Here is a 20,836-nt window from a genome sequence, read left to right as displayed (position 1 = left end):
TAATATTCTCTGGTCACACCTTTTCAAAATCTCCATTTTCTCTGTCAGTGTCCATGGTTCAACTGCACAGACATGCATTACTGGTCTTATTTATCACTAAAAATTAGTTTCTTCTAATGGCACATTTTTATTTGCCAATAATCTAGTCAACTTCCATTTCATCCATACTTGAAGTGCTATTTGAACCCATGCTTTACAATCCAGTATGTTCCGAAGATAACAAATGTTCTACGTACTAATTTCAAGATATGCTATCTATGCCAGAAGTTTATCAACTCCCATCTTTTTCCCGTTTGTTCTTTTAATGCATTTTGGCTTTTGAAAATTTCTTACTCCATGTATATTTTGTAATCCTAAGCACTTTTTGTGACAATAGTATCTGTTATTTTCGCTCTCACACCTCACCCACAACAGCCATATGGTCACTCTTCTTTTTTGCTTTTCTTCCTTCCCATTCACAATAAAACTTTATTTTGCTTGTGTTCATTTTTGGTCCTCTCTTTTCCATTCTACTGTCACGTTTTCAACTTTTTTAACATTTCATCCTCTTTTCCTCAGATTCTACCGTTAACATTAATCAGCTCCTAGTGACCCTACTTTTTATGTACATCACAGGACTCAGTGTGGATTCATGATGGACATAAATATTTATCTCACCTTTTTATGAAACACCTGCCACTGTGTTTAGTGTAAGTGTAGTGTTACATCCATTAACTAGGTAAAGGAAAGCTCTGCTTGACAAGTTACACGGATACATAACCTGTATGATGAATCTAAAAATGACTGGAAATTGTGGGAAATTCTTAAATTACGGGGCATCCAAATTTACGTACTGAAGTAAATTCATAGATAACAAGAGGTGGGAATGTTTTATTTGTACTAAATTGAATGATTAATTACTCTGATTTTAACTCTCTCAATACATATTCATTTTCTATGTAATTATCAGCTCATCAATGTCAGTCACGTTAACTTTACATTTATAAAAACTTGCCACTACTATTAGCCATTCTATTTGTGGATAATTTTCTTCAAAGTACAGTAATGTCTACTTATGCATATTCCTACTGACACTGGGACTAGCTTTGCTCTTATGTCAGTGCTTTGATTATGCACTGTTTTGAAATATCTCTTGAATTGTAGTAAATAGTGCATATATTTTGCTTATACTACTGCCCTCTGTTAAATGTACTACGTATATCAAAAGACAAAGTACACTGTGCAGATCCCTCCTCCCCCTGGACAGACCAAAGGCAAATGCATTGTTTATATCTTCTTGGAAAGGCTATTAATATTCCTGTTCGTTACATCCCTCATTTGTTCAAAGGGTGTATGTGGGTTATTTATTTTTTTTTTTTATTTATTGGCTGTTGCATTTTATTTTTTACCAAACTTTCTAATTGTATCCCTGCATCTATTTACATACTTTGATTTTGTAACTCCCTTTCGAGTCTTTTGTTATTCTTGAGGTTAGATCCCACACATTTTTGTTTTCTTCGCGAATCCTTTTGCTCATTCTTCTTCAGGTATGGGACTGGCAAAGGTATTGCTTTGTGGGTATTCTCATCAAAAAGCGATAAATGATAAGGATGGATGGTGGCAGATTCTTTATCTAACAAAATTTTCTCGCTCTCGTTGTTGCTTGTATTTTATTTTGTGAACAGCATATACACAGTGGTTGATTCCCTCTGGTTTGTTAGAACAAGGAGCATTGTCTTTGATAATTTTCCATTCATAGGCATATAGTAATGACAGCGTTAATATCTTTAGGTTGCATTGACAATTTCACCTGGATGCTGTGAAAGCTCTTGCTTTGCTGCAATTGTAGTTGTGGGCCCTTCAAGTTTTTTAGGAATGGTGCTGTTAAATAATTGTAAATTACTGGAGTCTTACAGATACATTAGAAATAAATTTTTAAAAAGAATTATGTGCCTCAAAAAGTTGAATTATGACTTGGTTTTTCAATGTTGATGTGATAGGTAAATTTGTAGTGGTAAAAGCTTGTTTCTTCTGTTTGTAACCAAGCACAAGTTTCAATACTCAGATGCTTTTAGGTTTATTTTATAACTAGTTTATCATTTTAGCAAATTCATTTCTTAACTGGAAGTTGGAATTCAATGCTCTGCATGGTTGTTATTGACTCAGGAAGGGATATAGAGGAATCACAGAGAATTCTCTTGTAAGATGGTGGGTTGAGCATTGCTCTTTTGGTTTGTTTATGCTGCAGAATGACATCACACAGATGCTGCTTTGTACAAGGAGTCCTCAAATCAAACCTCACCTGAAAATGATTATGGTATTGTCAAGTCATTGGTTGGTGATAAAATGCTTTTGTGATAAGAATGATGAGGTTTCAGGAAATTGTTTTGTATGGGCCTAATTATTTTTATGAAATGAGTGAAGTGATGTCAAGTAATTGTACAAATTTCAGTCTTTATCTTGTTCTAGCAGAAAAACAGTAGAGCAGTGAGTTGTTTTCTATGGCTCATTTTTATTGCCTTAAATAGTAAAGTAACCTGTTATTGTAATCTTACATTCAGGTATTCACAGACAATGCTCCTCCAACTCTTAGCATCTTCGGCTCTAAGCTAGGATTGTGTAGACTATGAAATCTCCTATTGTAGCCCAGCCTAGCCTATGAACATTTCTCATAAGACACTAATTGAAACAAATTAAAATGTATTGAATTATTAGTGATTTATTTTTATTGTTTTATAATGTACGGGCATTGGTTAGTTGAAAGTAAGTTGTGAGGCTAACATTTGAGGGAATGACAGTATACCCCTTTCAGCCACCCCTACCGATCTGTCAGTGGAGGTAATTGAAAGATGACTTTAAGAATAAAATATAGTGCTGCATTTAAAAAAAAATGTATACAGGAGTATAATAGCGTACATGGTAGTTCCTTGGGACAGCGCAGTATTGCTAGATACAATGACTGCAGATGACGTTATGGCCATGCTTCCTTTTAATATTTTCAAGTGTTTTTGTCTTTGTCTGCCATATTGTACCTTTAATATACTGTTAGTGTTTTGAAAGTAAAATTTACCTTGAACCTTATTTTGAAATAATATTACCACTTACAAGAAATGTTTTGATGAATTGCATTGTTATTAGTTTGGCACTTCAGCTTTAATTCATCCAGTGAACTGTGCTGTATATTCTGCCAAACCTATTTTGCTCTGTAAATTTCTAATAAGGTGTGCATTGGGAATATGGTAGTGTCTTGACCTGCTTGTTGATGGCATAGGGAGAGTTGTGATTAATTATTCTACTATTCATTATTAATGGAAATTCAGTACAGTATGATTAATGTATTTGTTGTTTGCAGTATTCAGAATAGTTTGTTTCATCTGCTTTAAATTCTCTTAAGGTTGTGTCATTTGTTTTTAATTCGTTACATATAATCTCATGTACTGAACATAGTACGTAGTCTCGTAAACCATTTATCTTTGTAGTATGTGTGAAATTCGTGAATGTCATCTCCAGTTTTATATCATGAGTTTTCCCTTCCAAAAATACCTTTACATAAATAACTAAAGTGGAATTAATTGCCAGATTTTACAGCCTTGTAGGTATCTTTTGTGTGCAATAATGTTGGTGTTCATGTAGACTTGTCAGTGAATTACAAGCTCCTGTATATACTGTATCCCTGTGTTTTCTCTATTTTCTAATTTGATACTAAATTCGTCTTCATCTTCTTTATGTTGCACTGATTCGTCATGTCAGGTTGGAGTTCACTTGATCAGAGTCAACTGATTGGTTCAAATTTGTTCTGGGTTCACCTAGGTGGGCCATGTGCTGCACTGTTCTAAGTTGAGAGTTGCTGAAATTTGCAATTCTCTTGAGTGAATAGATATAGTTTAAAACAAAGATTATGAAAAGGAATGTGCATTTTTTTCCTAGGAAACATTAATACATAACTATACAGGCAGTCCCCGGGTTACAACGGGTTTGGCTTATTACGTTCCGAGGTTAAGGCGCTTTTCCATTATATTCATCAGAAATTATTTCCAGGGTTATGAAGCCTACAACGCTCATCTGGCAGATGAAATATGACACTAAAAATGCAAAATAATCAGTATTTGAAGGATTTTTTGATGAAAAATGCAATAACAAATATAGGATTTTTTATGATGTTCCAGCTTACAACGATTTTCGGTTTACGACGCGTTTCAAGAACGGAACCCCCGTCGTAACCCGGGGACTGCCTATACAGTACAGTGTTTAGTTGCTGTGCTGACATTCATTTATGGGTAACTGATTTGGTTCTCAGGGACACTGGTTATTCAGTAGTAGTGGTGTTTCCTCTACCAAATTAGAGTGATTGATGTAGGCAAATTGAATATTTTTATGTTTGACTTATGTTTAGAAATTTTAATAACTGAATAAAGGCATATGTAACTTCATGTTCTAAGCTTTTAAAACATAGTTTTACTTTCTTAATAGTTTGGGTTATATTTGAGTGAGAAAGGGGTCATGTGGTCTAGTTAGGTACTTGGAAGTGGTATTTCCTGCTCATGGTATTATCTGGCTGCTTTCTCTTGAGAAATAGAAAAAATCTTATCTCATTCATGTAGATGTTATTGATAGGGTTCTCAGAATTTGGCTGAAACTTCGTTGAATGTCTTATCGCATCTCTATCTTATCATTTTATACACGGTTCTGTTGAAATTGTCTGCCGTGAAATTTTCCTTCTTTGTGTTTTTTGATGGGAGATAATAACATTCACCCGTATTCACAGCTTCATAAACTTCAAGGGGTTTCCCAGAGAAAGACGTGTTTTAGTCACAGCCGGATCCAGATATTTCTCTTCTTTACCAATGAGTCCTAACAAAGTAGTCATTGAAGCCAAGGTCAAGGTAATATCAATGCAGTTCTTTGTTTTTGTGTTTTCCTCCAAAACCACTTTTTTTCTTCAGTTGTACTGCATTTCTAAGATCTTGGCATTAATTTATTTTTTGTTGAGGAATTTAAAAAATATCTTTTATTACTGTAAGTTGTTTTGGCATGACAAGTTTTTACTTCATACACTAATTGGTCATTTTGTAATGCCCACAAGAAGTAAAGTGCAGTTTTGATCATGTGAGGTAACTTGTGTAAAATTAAAGGTTTAGAACCCCCTCTTCAGTGAATATCATCCAGAGTTTAGAACTGAAGAATTTATATTCTATCCCCATTCTAAAATTAAATAAGTACTATATTAGATTTTAGTATGTATACATAATATATATGCTGTTGTTTTAAAAATTGTGTGATTAAATATAGTGCAGTATGTTTGATTAAGTATAGTGCAGTATGTTCAAAAGTGACATTACTCATAATATACAGTTATCTCGTATTTTCTTTGTTTTTTATTTTTGTTCTGTTTAGGCTTTCCTTTAAGTGTTTATCCGAGTTAAAAATTGTTTAGCTTTTTCTTGTAGGATTACTTTTTAAAATTATTTTTTTTTCACTATTACTCATTTTCCCCTGGTTACCCTAGCCCTTTGAGAATTATGAATGGTGAGATATATGAATGTTACTGTGGTAATTGGGTTCCATTATTATTTAGAATACTCTGCAGTACCATAATAGCACGTAGAATATACAGTAGAACTTTTTATTTTTTTAAGTTCTCTCACAAACCTTGCTTTCTTGAATTACACTTGGCATAAAATTTTGGTTAAGTGTACATTGCTTTGGCCCAACAGTACAGTGGACAAGATAAGTTGTTCTGTTATGTAATTGTGTTGCTTGTACAGTTAATTGTATTGACAATACACTATGGTAAAAGAAACACAATTATTTGGTGGCAAGTACATTTGCTGTGAAATGACAAGATATGAGACATCACAATGGGTGTTCAGACAAAACTATCACAGGGTTGACTGAGATAAAAATAAATCCACAGTAGTAAAAAGACTTACCATCCTCACTCATATGCTCTTATAAAGTATATATCCACTGTACGTCATCTCATCTATACCAGTTATGGTAGAATCTTACCATATGCAAGTTTGCATTTGCAGACTGACCACTGCATAGAGCAATCTGGTATTGAGGATTGTTTAAAGAAAATTGACTCATTGTTGAATTTTAGAAATCCTATTGATGTTAAATATAATGTCAACATAATAGGAATATTAGCACAGGTTTTGGGAATAAGAAGCATCTAGTCTCAACAATGAAATATCTTTAGTAGGCTTATGAACAGTGGATTTATCATTTTGTACATGAACTTTCCTGTCAGACATATACTTAGCTTACGTCTCTGACGTAAGCTAAGTATATGTCTGCCAGGTAAGTATGTACAAAACTTTATTGTAAAATAACAATATCATTTTCATTATTTTCCTTATGCTTATTTTCAGACCACAATGTCGTTGTGGAATAGAGCACAACAGTTACCCCAAGACGCACTTAGGCAGGTTCAAAATGTATACAATGAACAGTTCCCCATCGAAGTTCGACATTACTTGGCTGGATGGATTGAAGAAAAAATACATCAGTGGTAAGTAGGCCTAAGTCTTGCATGTTTCCTTTCAGTTGTGGCTAGTTGTAATTGTTATTTCTAGCTAATAGGCCAGTAGTACCAGAATATGTTTGTGCAATAAATAGCTCATCCAGTAATTACAGAAAACTAAGGTTTGTCCATGAATACAAAATTGTTTATTAGTATGATTAACAGATAATTAAATTTAGCCCCCTAGTTTGAATATTTTGTTTTTAGTACATTATCTGTTTAGTTGAGGTGAAAAATGATCAACCTTTGTATTTTGATGCTTTTTATTTTTTCTGTACCATGGTTAGGTCATGAAAATATAGCAGATAGCATCTTGTGATTGTGTTGTTAAATATCTATGGGAGATTATTTAAAAGGAAAGTGCTTAGCTTTGCATTTCATGCATAGGATGGTAGTGATAGGTGAAGTAAAATTTTGCAGGGTACAAGTAAAGTATAAAATTTTGCATGGTACAAGTACTATTTTTTTAGGGAACAAAAATGCATTCCTTGCAGAGATTCAGCACCTTGTTTCTCCAAGAGGATAAGTCTACTTGTATAAGAACAAGAGTAGAAAACACGGTCCAATTTGAGATTTACAATTTGTCAACAACAGACTAGATTGTCAGGGGAGTACTTTCAGTTAGTTTTCAGGCTGTGTCCTGCAGATTTATTTGAAATGGGAGGAAAGCATCACAAGTGCTGCCACTGTGTACTCAAGTCCGGTCTTTGTTTAGTAGTTAGGAATTCAAGTCATGTCTTGTTTGGAGGGCATTTTTTATTGCTTCAGCACCAACGCTGTCAGCCTTTCTTTTTATATTTATTGCTTCAACACTAACACTATCAACTTTCCTTGTTATGTTTATTGACATTTTGCCAGTACGTATCAACCCTGTCTTGCCAGTATGTTACAATCATTCAGACTCCAGTGTTTTACTCTCTAACTCTTCAAGTTGTGAAGGAGATATTTCAAAATTTGCATGGACTCATTACCAGTGCTGCCAGACTATGGATAATTTCTCATCGAGTGTATTTGGGCACTTAATAGTACATTCAAATCTTGTTAATAGAAGTTGTTAGGTTCTAGCATATCTTCTCTCTCCTTTTAAGGGCAGTTCCACAATACATTATTTGCTTGTCTTAATTTTTCACATTTTCTTGTTTGCAACAGGAATGAAATCGATCCAGACAACCCAGCACACAGCCAGTATGCTCACACTATCGTATCACAGCTTATCCAAGAGATGGAAAATAAATCATTGAGCTATGTTAACAATGAAGACCTATTTTTAGTGCGGATGCGTTTAAATGAAGCTGCTAATTTATTTAAGGTGAGTACAGACAAGTGATGTAAAATATACATAAGCACACAAGCTCTAAGTCATGCTCTGTTCCCTGGAAAGATAATGTTCTTTCTTATTTGTATATATTTTTTGACATTATTATTAGTTAATCTTTTTTTTTTTTATAAGAAGCTAATATACTGTAAAGAAGTTTTTGTAGTCAAAAGGCTACCCTAATTATTGTTGAATTGCCAATATTCTTGGCAAAAATTTATTAGTGTAAACTTTACATTGCATTAATGTTCTAACTGGGTTTGCTGTTGTTAGTGAACACTTCATTTTGTTAATTTGCTAATTTATCCAAAATTTATTATTGTTAAAGAAAAAAGCCATGCAGTTTGTCACGTTTTCTTTTATTTTTCTCTTTTTTTCATGTGTGTATTTAATCCTATTTCTGAAGGAGAAAGTCACAAGTTGCGTAGTGGTGTTAAGGAAATTTTTAGTAGGGTAAATGAAATGGATACATTTGGTTTTTGAGGGCACAGGTCTAAAGATACTTGATACAGTATGTATTTGTTAAAAGACTAGTTGATGAATTATACTGAGTAGTAAGTGCTCCATACCATATTGCGCGTTATCTACAGTATTTCCTGTAAAACCAGATACCTACTCAAGATTTACCATCCATTCGGATGTACTCTCAGTTGATCTTAAGCTGTAAGTGGATTCTGTCTGGGTGTTTAATAGAGTGGTTTAGTGTTGAAAGAGAAATTACTGTACAAGTCAATTTGTGCTGTTTCATTTTGTAAACATTTGCATTATAGGTATCAGCTTTATATGAAGGTATTGTTTATAGCCTTTCTTTGAACAGATGGCTTGTCATTCCACATTTTGACCTGCAGCACCTTTCAACATAATTATTAAACCAGCTATTATTACTTTTCTCCTAGCAGATTTGCTGAAATCATGTGATTGTAAAGTTCAGCATAAAATTTTTGCTGCAGTTTCAGAATTTTAACAACATCAGTTTGTAACTTAATTGAAAGTTGTACATTAGCCATTAAACTAATGCGACTCACATGAGTATGAGAGTTTTAAAATTGCTAGCAAGCGACTTAGGTTACATGCAAACTAGGTGTGTTGATAAACAAGCTTTTTAACCAGCAGTGTTAAAGTAGATGTACTAGTTTGCAGCATGTGTAATAGGTTAACTAAAGTGACAAAAAAGTAAAACCAGTCAATTTTCAGTAGGGTCTTAAGTGTCTGGATAATTTAGCAAATCTCAGAATAACTCATTTCTGTTAGAATTTTACATTGTTGATTGGAGTGTTTTTGCTCTCTTTTTAAGTAGGTGGGTCATTTGGTGCTAGGTGTCACCACAAACTTCTTTACACAGGTGGTGATGAAATAATAATATTAATAAAACATTACCTTAATATAATTTATCTAGCCCTAAATCCCCAAAAAAACAAAAACCGCACCAAATTTACCACATTGGCAACCCTGTTACCTCCTATTCTGTCCGCCAGTTGGCAACACTGTCGTTGACAGATACGAAAAACAACCCTCCCTCAATCAGTTGTTAACGAGCGCCCTGTTGTTTACATCACGGCCGCTCTTTTATAAATTTCCTTAAACATTTTTGTGCCTTTAAAGCTTTCATTATTTGTTAAATGAGACTTTATATGAATGAATTACCACTCAGCATTACATCACGAAATAGTGAATTAACTTTGATTTCTGTAGTGGTTCTTATCTTAAATACGAAACTTTGCGCGACCCGGAACTACTGACCTGGTCAATTCTACAATGGATTACCAAGAAATTACGATGCTTCCTTCTGCCAGCAACATCAGGAACTGCCCGGTTTTGTGGGGGGGGGAAAAGATGAGTAGCAGGGAGTATGAACCACATGACAATTTGTAGCTCTTGTCGTGGACAGGTTTGTGACTTGACTTCTCGTTGTGACGTATGTAAGCCCTGGTCTGACGAGGATATGACTGCTTATATGAAACGCCCAAACAATCTTGCAGCGTAAAAGATCGTTAAGGAAGGAGAAAAAGAAATCGATTGCTAGAACTGTATCTAACGAATTCTTTGACTTGGGCGCTCATGATTCTGGCTCTTCGGTTTTCGGTATCGTACGACTCCGACTCCGAATTAATTGATGCTTTGCCCCTGTACAACCGGTAATTAGTGAAGTTATTTCTGATGTAGATTCAAAGATTTTGGCAATGGAAACTACCTGGAAACAGAATTTTAAGAAATTACAGCTTAGTCTAGATAGAGATATTTCTGCTAAGTTTAACAATCTGTCAGAGAATTTTCAAGAAGCCTTTAACTAGAATGTTAACACACTTTTAGATTCATTTTCAGCTCCTCGTCAGGTACCTGTCGACAGCACCATGGGTAACGGTGCGACAGATACCCGGCTTGTGAACCCCGTCGTGGCGAAGGCCTAGGGGGATACCGGTCGGGCAGGTGCCTAACGAATCTTTACCCAACGTGTCCCCTGTTAGTCCCGTAACAGTGCCAAAGGGCGCTTATTTAGGAGAAGGGGGGTAAGGGATATTAGTGTCAGACCTAAGATAGCTAGTCGTCAGGATTTTACTTCAGAGGAAGTTTCTAAGTTAGGATCTGACGATGATGATGATGCGGATTCGTGTGATATTGATGTTTCCTCGAATGATGTCATGATGTAGAATTTCAAGAAACTTTTTGATTTAATTTTGAGTTTTTCTTCCTCAGCGAGGCCTAAAGAGCAGAAGCCTCCGCCTCGTTGTATTACAGAATGGGATTTTTCTTGACGTCCTTCCCGGTCACGGGAATTTTTACGTTTTCCCTTTGCCCAGAGGTCGCGAGAGTGAGGGCGGACGTTGCCGCTAAACTTTCGAAGGTGATCGGGGAAGGAAGGGAGGAAGCTCTCTTCTCTCTACGACACCGGAGAGGAGTTTACCAGGTGGCGGATGATTCTTCATTCTCTCGACCCCCAAGCCAAATCCTGATTTTGTCCGACTTTCAAGTCAACCCTTGCCTTCTAAGGCTTCGGTCTCTGTCTCAATTGAAGATTTTATTGCTATTGGAGCTGTTATGAGCTCCTTACAAGAAGCTCAATCCTTCAATATGTGGGCCTCGGAGGGTCGTTTTAATGTATATCAAGGACTCCGGGTGTTCCTCCTGATGCTCCTCTTTTTGAGAAATCTGCTCATCCATTTCAATCGCTTCTGTACATCAGAACGAGCTTGCTGCTTCAATGCAGGCCTTTCTTGTTTCTCTAAGGCGTAACCTGTATTTGTCGCAGTTACCCTCCTCTGTATCGGAGATTCAGAGAACCCGTCTGTGTCCTCTTCTCCTTTTGGCGATTTCCTTTTCGATATTTCTGTGCTTTCTGAGGTTTTTGAAGGAACATCAAGGTGATGCCTCTTCCCAAGCTCACTGGGCCTTATCAAGAGCTTTTTTCCTCTGGTCTTCCTCCCGTTCCTTCAAGGAGTAAGCGTAAGTTTAGGACCAGATCTGTACCTTCTGCTCCAGCCCAACAACCTCCTTCTGGCTCTTTTTTCCAGAGTACATCTCAGGTTGCTGGTGCCTCTTCTTCATCCTCTGGTGCTCACCCATTTGAAACGCGGGAGAGGTTCTTGGCGTGGCTCTAAGGGCAGAGAAAGAAGCTCAACCTCCAGGAGGACCTTCTTCTTCTTCTTCTTCTTCCTTGTCCTCTGCGTAAGAATTTTCGGAAGTAGGAGTCATCACCTCGCCTGGAGACGCAGTAGGAGCTTGTCTCTCCCGCCATTGGTCAGCTTGGCAGGGGGAGAGCGGTGGATGCTTGGGTGGTGGAGGTCCTGAAGGAAGGTTACGAGATCCCTTTTGTTTCCAGACCTCCACTTTCCAATCGTACCTCTCGAGTTCAGCAGTTATTCCCCACCCCTCACTCAATCAGGGGTCAAGCCTTGGAGACGGAGCTTTTCGGCCCTCTTGGAGAAGGATGCCATAGAGCGAGACCTCCTCCTCGCCCCGGGTTTTACTCTCGGATGTTTGTAGTTCTACAGGCCTCGTTTGCCTGGCGCCCCATCATAGATCTTTTGGTTTTGAACAAGTTCATTCTAAAGTCCAAGTTCAGGATGGAGACGGTCCAGACTGTCGTTTCTTTCATCCGTCAGGAGGGGGGACTGGATGATTTCCATCGATCTGCAGGATGCTTATCTGCAAATCCCCATCCATCCAAGAAGCAGACCTTACCTTCGGTTTTTCACGGACTCGGGAGTTTTCCAGTTCAAGCACCCTTTGTTTCGGCCTCAACCACTGCTCCACAGGTCTTTTCTCGGGTGATGGCTCCTGTTTCAGCTATTCTGCATCAGTTAAACGTAGATGCTTCGGTAATCTGGACGATTGGCTAGTCCAGGCCGAATCTCTAGAGAAATGTCTCCGGTCGAGGGAGATAGTTCTGTCTCTTTTGTGTCGAGTTGGGCATTCGTGTCAACTTCGACAAGTCCATCTAATCCCTTGCCAGATCATGACTTATCTGGGGATTGTTTTGAATTCCCAGATTTTGAGGGCTTCTCCCGCTCAGAAACGGATAGACAAGCTTCTGAGTCTGATCGAAGAATTTTTGTCCTCCGTAACGCAGCCAGTTTCTCTTTGGAGGTCTCTCCTGGGCCATTTGTCATCCTTCATCCAACTGGTTTTCCCGAGGTCGTCTCAGAATGAGGTCCCTTCAGTCGACACTTCGCCAGTCATGGGATTTCGTGTCCGAGGACACGATAGTCGCCTCTTCTCCACAATGTTGGAAGGATCTCCGTTGGTGGATGCAAGTTCACCCGCCTCAAGTCAGGACATCTCTTCTTTCGTTCCTCCGGACCTAATGTTTTGGTCAGACGCCTCGGATCAAGGTTGGGGCGCACACCTGGGCTCTGAAGCCGCTTCGGGCCTTTGGTTAGAGGAGGAGAGGAGCATGTCAATAAATTGGAGGGAACTGAGGGCAGTGTACCTAGGCCTTCTTTCATTTCAGGAACAACGGTTGGAGTCAGTTGTCGCGATCTTTGTCAACAACACCACAGCAGTCTCGTACTTGAGAAACCAAGGCGGCACACAGTCAGATCTTCTCACTCAAGAAGCCGATCAATCCTGTGTTGGGCAGAAGACAGGGGGATTACGTTGGTCCCTCAGTTTATCCTGGGCCATCACAAACGTCTTAGCAGACGCCTTGTCGAGACCAGAACGAAGTTTCAACGGGTCGGAGTGGACACTTTGCCATTTGAGGAAGTCTTCGACAGCCTCAGGAAGAAATGGCCTGTCACAGTCGATCTGTTTGCCACCACTGAATTTTCGGTGCCAGATATTCTTCGCCCCTTACCAGACTCCTCAGAGTGCCGCGACAGACTCTCTTTTGCAGGACTGGGAGGGACTTCAAGCCATGCTATTTTCCTCCTCCGTTCTCTCTGGTGAGGTCAGTCCTCAACAAAGTGAGAGCAACCAAGCGTCTGGATCTCACCTTGATCGCCCCCTTCTGGCCACAGAAGGAGTGGTTTCCCGACCTTCTGGAAGCACTGGTGGAACCCCCATTCGCCTGCCAGAGAGACCAGATCTTCTCAAACAACCCACACTTTCATCGGTTCCATCAGAGGCTCCACATGCTTCGTCTTCATGCCTGGAGACTGTCAGGAGGTTCTCCAAGCACGAAGGGTTCTCCTCCAGAGTGGCGCGACAGTTGGCTCTTGCCAGGCGGCAATCAACCAGAGTAAATTATCAGCTAAATGGTCGGTTTACAGACGTTGCTGTAAGTCTCAAGGACATTCAATTCTAGACCTTCCTTACCGAAAGTAGCGGAGGTTTTAGTTCATTTACATCATGACAGGGGCCCTGTCACCTTAGGTTCGTGCATTAAGGGTTATAGGTCTATGCTTTCCTATGTTTTTAAGGCAAGGCTTCCTGAGATCTCTTCATCTTATGTCATTAGAGATTTCCTTCGATCTTTTTCTCTATCTCGACCCAGGCCGCAGTGTTCGCCTCCGACATGGGACGTTAACAAAGTCCTTCAAGCCTTAAGGTTCCCTCCGTTTGAGCCTCTGAATTCTGCCTAAATTTAGGGACCTCTCTTCTAAGACACTCTTCCTTGTCTCACTGGCTACAGCCAAGAGGGTGGTGAACTGCAAGCACTCTCTTTTCTGGTTGCCAGATCTGGACAAGACATGATTTTGTCATACCTTCCTGAATTTGTCGCAAAGACTGAATCGCTGATAATCCCATTCCCAGGTCTTTCGTACTGAAGTCGCTGGTCGACTTTGTTGGTAATTTAAATGAGGAATTAGTTCTTTGCCCTGTTAGGGCGCTCTCATGTTATTTGACGCCGCACGAAGGACATTCAGGGTCGTCCCCGTCATCTGTTTGTTTCACCCCGAAATGTCAAGAGACCTATTTCAAAGAATGGTGTATCCTTTTTTCTTAGAGATCTGATCGTTTAAAAACTGGTGGTTCGGCTGCTGGGGAAGACCAGACGCCGAGAGCACACAGTATTAGAGCAGTTGCTACATCAGTAGCTTTTATGAAGACGTCTCAGTCGCCAAGTGCTTGAGGCGGCGACTTGGCGTTCTAATTCTGTTTTTGCCTTCTTTTTACTTGAGGGATATTTCTCTAGTTCTAGGCGACCTTCGTTCTTTGGGCCCGTTGGTGATGGCAGACAGGTCGTCAGACAGGAGAATTAGGTAGTCTTCCTGTTTTTAAGTTTGGTTGCTACCTGTATATTATTCATTAATTTTTATTTTGTTGTATATATTTTTGTTTTTGTATTATACCCATGGCAGTTTTTGACGTAGTTATAATGGGAATTAGGCAGTTTGGTATTTAGGTGTTTTTGATGACAAGGACTGACTGCTTGGCAACTCATGCTGCTTCCATTTTCAGTGTGAAATGGTTCCAGCCACTGGGTTGTCGGCACTGGCGACTACGCTTCTCCCAGAGTCGATGCTGACCTAGGACTAGCCACTGGTTCGCTGTCCTGACGACTCCTGCTTCTTCCACTGTCCTGGACAGGGAATTAGTCGATGGATCGTCTGCTGTCATCTGGTGACTCGCTCACCATCTACTTTTTGTCTCACCTGTCTCTCGGAGTCAGACACTCGTGTGAGATCAGGCGACATTTAGTAGCCCTGAGTTTCTTGTTGACGAAGTCAGGTTGCGTTGATACACCCCCGATGATCGTGTAACACGAGACCAGGTTGGACTGTCAGGCATTCGTCCTTCGGGACTGAATCGCCTTTTTGCTCTCCGCGCTCCTTTCTCTTGGCACCAGAAAGCTCGAGTTAGGAGTTTGCTCATGAGCCGATTCGTTGCTGGCGACTTCGGGTTGCGTTGATACACCCCCAAGGTTTGCTTAGCTTTGAATCGCCCAGACAGTCCAGACACTCATCCTTTAGGGAAAGAATAGTGCTTGATAGTCTTCAGGGTGCAGCCTTGCTGTCGGCAATTCGTCTGACTGGTCACCTGGTCGGGCACCTGACTTTAGTACAGACGGACTGACTATGCACTTACTCCTTGTCCTGTGCTACCGCAGTTGGTGGCATTATGGTAGGAGACTTTGAGTTGTTAGTATCTTTGACCTTGGGTTGAGTTTTGACTGCCTATGATATATATTTCTTTGTTTGTTTTCCTCCTATTCTGTCCAGAAGGGGAAATTGTATTCAGATTCCCTCCTCCTTTTCAATGTGGTTAATCGGGCTAGATAAATTATATTAAGGTAATGTTTATTATATGGAATTTGGGTTTTTATTCTAAAATAATATTAATAATACTTACCTGTATAATTTATCTAGTCCCACCATCCCAACCTACCCCACGATCTGCCTATCACAACTGATTTGAGGGAAGGTTTTTCGTATCTGTCAACGACAGTGTTGCCGAACTGGCGGACAGAATAGGAGGTAACAGGGTTGCCAATGTGGTAAATTTTAAATGGTGCGGTTTTTGGGGATTTAGGGCTAGATAAATTATACAGGTAAGTATTATTAATATTAATTTAGAATAAAAATTCCATTTTCAAGGAATGGTCTGTCCCATAGCCTTCTGTTTTTTGTATAGGTGACTTACTAAGTAATTACATAGCTAATTATTTCCCCACTCGTCAGCAAAATTCAAATTTCATGGGAAGCCTTCGAAACCTCAGTGTAGGTACAAAGTGCTGCCCACTAACAGTAATACTGGTAACGACTTGGCTGACCACTTCATTCTTTTTTCTGCCACACTCATGGAAACATTGAGTGTGTAATGGTGGCATTTGATTCTTATTTTCCAGTTTGTTCATGAAACTACCTGTCAGATATATATATAGCTGTATTTCTGACGTCCGACAGAATTTCAAAAACTCGCGGCACACGTAGTGGGGCGGCCAGTGGGTAGTACCCATTCCCGCCGCTGGGAGGCGGATATCAGGAACCATTCCCATTTTTTCTATCCATATTTTTTTCTGTCGCCGGTGCTGCAAACAACTGTTTACAGTACCTCCGTCTAGGATTTTTGATTTATCTCGCTTAATATTATCTGGATTGACTTTTGGTATCGACTTCTGGATTGTTGGATTGGCACGCGTAATAGTGGATTGGTTTTTTGATTTGGATTGGCTTTTCTCTGTACATGATGTCGGGATCAAGTACTGGAAGTTTCAGAGTGTGTGTGAGGAGTGAATGTTAAGGTGAGGCTTCTTCAAACCTTCAGTTGATCCTCACACAGTTTGTATGGATTGCAGGGGGCATGTTTGCTTGGTTGATGATCGGTGCAATGAATGCAAGGATTTGGATGATGATAAATGGAAGATGTATGAGAACCTATCGACGTAAATTGGAGCGCGATAGAGTCAGGAGGTCTTCCTCCAAGGGCAGTTCTACTAAAGGTAAGGAAAGTAAACATTCTCCTCTTCTAACACCAGTAGATTTTGCTCAACCTAATCCTGTTTTGTTGCCTTCGGGCCCCAGTGCTGTGTCTGGAGAAGGTAACACCCTTTCTCTGATTCTTGAGTCTATTCGCGCTCTCGAATCTAAAGTTTTGGCCCTAGAAACTGGCCCTGTGAAAGTTTGTGTTAGTGCCCCTAGTGTTGTGGAGGGGGCGTCAGATCGGCCCCATAATGCCTCTAGGCCTAGACCTCTATCGGACTCCCAGGACTCAGGGAGTGGGGTATGTCGAAAGCCGCAAGAGGGTTACGGGGGCTCCCCACCGATCTGGCGTCCCTTCGGCAGGCCTTGTTGCTAAATCCCAGGCTGCCAAGGAGCGCGCACGAGCGCGTGTCCTGAAGGATTGCTTTTCGTCCTCCGAAGCGTCCTCCCCGCGCAAGGGGTGGAGCGCTCGGAGAGACTCGCGTCCGTTGAAAAGGACCTCCGTCGCTTTGAGGACGCTTCACGTCCTATGTCTCCGCTTTCGTCAGAGGATGCTTATGACGCCTTTGTCCTCCTCAGAAGAGAGGGAGGCTTTCTACCGACGAGGACGTTGGTTTCCACGCACAGGCGTGTTCACCTGAGAGGCAGATAGCTGTACCTGCTAGAAGGAAGGAGGCGTCCCCTCGCCCCTCGCCTTCTCGCAGGCTCAGTCCTGCCCCTTCTTCTGCTCCTTCGTCACCTACGAAGGATATCCTAGTGTCCCTTCAGGACCAGATTACGTCGCTGATGGCTCAGAGGACTCGCCCAGCAGCAGTCGAGCCTAAGCGTAGGAAGGACGTTCGGCTGCCCGTCAAGAGGACGAAGCAGTCTCATTCTCTCTCGTCTCGCTCGTCTCTCTCTCCTCCTCCGGATCGTCACCGTTCTCGTTCTCCGAGTAGATCTTTCGCTCTCTCAGTAGAGGACGCTCGCCAGGACACTGCTTTGCGCTCTCGGCAGGGAGCTGTTGAGGACGCTCGGCAGGACGCTCGGCGATTCTAAGCAGGACGCTTTGCGCTCTCGACAAGGCGCTGTTGAGGACGCTCGGCTTCGAAGCAGGACGCTTTTCGAGCGAGGCAGGACGCTTTTGAGGACGCTCAGCAGGACGCTTGCTTGGCTAAGCAGGACGCTTTTGGCGCCTCTCGTCAGGAAGCTCGCGCTTCCTCTCGTAGGGACAATGTATGTTATGACAGTTCCCGTGCTTCTAAGGACGCTCCTCTTTCACAAGATGTCCGTCCTTCTAAGGATCGACGTATAAGGGCAATTCCGTACCGGTAGCAGGTACTTGCCAACCAACGGAAGTCATTGTTCAGGATTGAGACTGCTGGACGTACGCCCTCTCCTGATGGACGTTCTCCAGTGCCTCTTAGGGAGGAAGGGGAACTTAGTAGTCCAGGGAGTTCCGTCGAAGAAGAACAGCCGGTAGCTTCAGCTGTCTCGGACTATAAGGTTCTTGTCAGGCTGTTACGTTTCATCCTTCGGGGAGAAGTTCCAGCCGCAGCCCCTAGGTCTCCTCCCTCTCAACTTTCGTCTTCCAAGACCGTTAAGACCCCTGAGTTCGTCGAGATGAAGACATCGCTGTCGACCAAGAGGGCTTTTAAGAAGCTTCAAGATTTTATGTCTCGAAGGAAGGATCAGGGCAAGACCACTTTCGCCCTTCCTCCCTCTTGACTCGCCGGGAAAGGAGGGGAATTTGGTATGAAACCAAGGAGGACGTGGGAGTAAAGGTTCCTTCGTCCGCTCTGGGTGACTTCTCCAGTTTAGTGGACGCTCAGAGGAGGTCTCTCTTATCGTCTGCTAAGGTGTCCTGGACTCCTGTGGAGACGGACCACCACTTGAAGGGACTGCTTCGCACCCTAAATGTCTTTAATTTCCTAGACTGGTGTCTGGGAGTTTTAGACCTTCAGTCTAGAAGTCCTGATTCTCTCAGTCTGGGGGAGCTGTCCAGCGTGTTGTCATGTATGGACAAGGCCGTCAGGGATGGTTCGGAGGAGCTAGTTTCTCATTTTGGAACTGCTTTCCTGAAGAAAAGAGCTCTTCTTTGCAATTTTACCGCTAAGTCGGTCTCTCCCGCTCAGAAAGTGGAATTGTCTCTTGCGCCTCTTTCGGACACTCTCTTCCCCCAGGCTATGGTAAAGGATCTTGCAACGAGTTTGCAAGAGAAGGCGACCCAGGACCTCTTGGTACAGTCTTCAAGACGTCCAGCAGTTCCTTCCACTTCGGCATTCAGTAAACCCCCGAAGAAAGTCAAAAAAAACCCTTTCGCGGGGCACCCCCCTCGAGAGCAGCTCCTCGAGGGAGAGGTTTTTCGAGAGGAAGAGCTTCATTCAAACCCAAAACCACCAAATGAAGATCTCGTCCTTCAGACGCCAGTCGGGGCCAGACTGGAATTCTTTGCGGAGGCTTGGAGGCAGAGAGGGGCGATCCTTGGACTCTCAAGATAGTAGAGCGGGGTACAAGATCCCCTTTTTTACATCCTACCTCCTTTAACATCAACTCCCAGAGACCTCTCTCCATCTTATCAGGGAGAGAAGAAAAAGTATTCTTTTCGATCTGTTAGACCAGATGGTCGAAAAAAGAGCGGTGGAACAAGTCTGGACCTGGAGTCACCGGGCTTCTACAACAGGATTTTCCTAGTGCCGAAGCAGTCGTCAGGTTGGCGCCCAGTCCTGGATGTGAGCAGGCTCAAATCTTTTTGTAGAAAAAGATCAAATTCAAAATGGAGACGCCTCAGTCGGTGCTGGGAGCCTTGAGACCTGGCGACTGGATGGTGTCTCTGGACCTGCAGGACGCGTACTTCCACGTCCCCGTCCACCCTCTTTCAAAGGAGTACCTGAGATTCGTCTTAGACAACAGGGTTTGGCAGTTCAGAGCCCTTTGTTTCGGTCTAGCACGGCCCCGATGGTTTTCACAATGATAATGAGGAATGTAGCGAAGTGGCTCCATTCGTCAGGGATCAGGATATCCCTCTACCTCGACGATTGGCTGATCAGAGCGTCGTCGAGGCAGAAGTGTCTGAAGGACCTCAGTTTACGTTAGCCTAGCAAAGTCTCTGGGTCTTTTGGTCAACTCCGAAAAAAGTCGCATCTGACCCCGACACAGTCCATCGTATCTGGGGATTCAGTGGCTTTTCGGGCGTTTCCATCCAGGAACGTCAGCGACTGGGGCTAGAGAAAGTCGCAGCCTTCCTAGAGAGAGAAGCTTGTTCGGAGAGGGAGTGGATGAGTCTGCTGGGCACCATTCCTCGCTAGAAAAGTTTGTCTCGCTGGGAAGACTGCACCTCAGGCCTCTTCAATTTTTCCTTGCGGAAGAATGGACGTCGAAAGAGGAACCTGAATGCGATCCTAAGGATCTCCAACAAGGTAAAAGTCCACTTAAGATGGTGGGCTCGGACCCTCAGAAGTTACGAGAGGGCTTCTCCTTAAATCATCTGAGCCCCGACCTAGTGTTGTTCTCAGACGCTTCCATTTCCGGTTGGGGAGCAACACTAGGGGGGGAGGAAGTGTCAGGGGCTCCTGGAGAGGGGAACAGGTAGCCTGCACATCAATGTAAAGGAACTGGCAGCGATATTCCTGTCGCTGCAGTTCTTCGAAGACAAACTGTCAAGCAAGGTTGTTCAAGTCAACTCAGACAGTACCACAGCCCTTGCGTATCTAAAGAATCAGGGAGGAACTCACTCCAGATCCCTTTTTCTCCTGGCGAAGGAAGTTCTGCTATGGGCAGACGCAAGGCGCATCAAGATCCTGACAAGATTCGTGGCAGGGGTTCAGAATGTCAGGGCGGACCTTCTCAGTCGACGAAATCAGATTCTACAACAGAATGGAACCTTGCACCAGGAAGTCTGTCAACAATTATGGAGATTGTGGGGATGTCCTCTAGTAGACCTGTTTCGCTACATCGAGGACGAAGAGGCTTCCTCTGTATTGCCTCCCCGGTTCTGGATCCAGGGGCAATTGCAGTGGATGCGTTGCTCTGGAACTGGACAGACCTGGATCTTTACGCCTTTCCCCCATTCAAGATCATGGGGGACGTAATGAGGAAGTTCGCAAGCTTCAGAATGGGACAAGGTTGACTCTGATTGCCCCAATGATGGCCAGCAAGAGAGTGGTTCACAGAGGTCATGACATTCCTTGTGGACTTCCCAAGAACGTTGCCCTGGAGGAGAGATCTACTCAGACA

At 42.0% G+C, this 20,836-nt stretch overlaps 1 protein-coding gene across 12 annotated transcripts in view; it reads left to right on the top strand.

Annotated features, from left to right (window-relative positions):
- Positions 1 to 20,836, top strand: part of LOC135219184 (signal transducer and activator of transcription 5B-like) — a 225,397-nt gene that overhangs the window by 24,159 nt on the left and 180,402 nt on the right. For 8 of the 12 annotated variants that reach the window (XM_064255726.1, XM_064255725.1, XM_064255724.1 and 5 more), the window contains exons 1-3: positions 4,720 to 4,862; positions 6,354 to 6,493; positions 7,655 to 7,814. In XM_064255726.1, coding sequence (XP_064111796.1) covers positions 4,824 to 4,862; positions 6,354 to 6,493; positions 7,655 to 7,814 — 339 coding nt within the window. In that variant the 5' untranslated portion in view covers positions 4,720 to 4,823. Of the gene's footprint in view, positions 1 to 575; positions 690 to 4,719; positions 4,863 to 6,353; positions 6,494 to 7,654; positions 7,815 to 20,836 lie in introns of those variants that run through there. The other 4 variants (XM_064255728.1, XM_064255730.1, XM_064255727.1 and 1 more) reach the window with 2 other exon arrangements.

Source organism: Macrobrachium nipponense, chromosome 1 (genome assembly GCF_015104395.2).
Source record: "Macrobrachium nipponense isolate FS-2020 chromosome 1, ASM1510439v2, whole genome shotgun sequence".
NCBI lineage: Eukaryota > Metazoa > Arthropoda > Malacostraca > Decapoda > Palaemonidae > Macrobrachium > Macrobrachium nipponense.
This window is presented reverse-complemented; position numbering and strand designations above follow the sequence as displayed.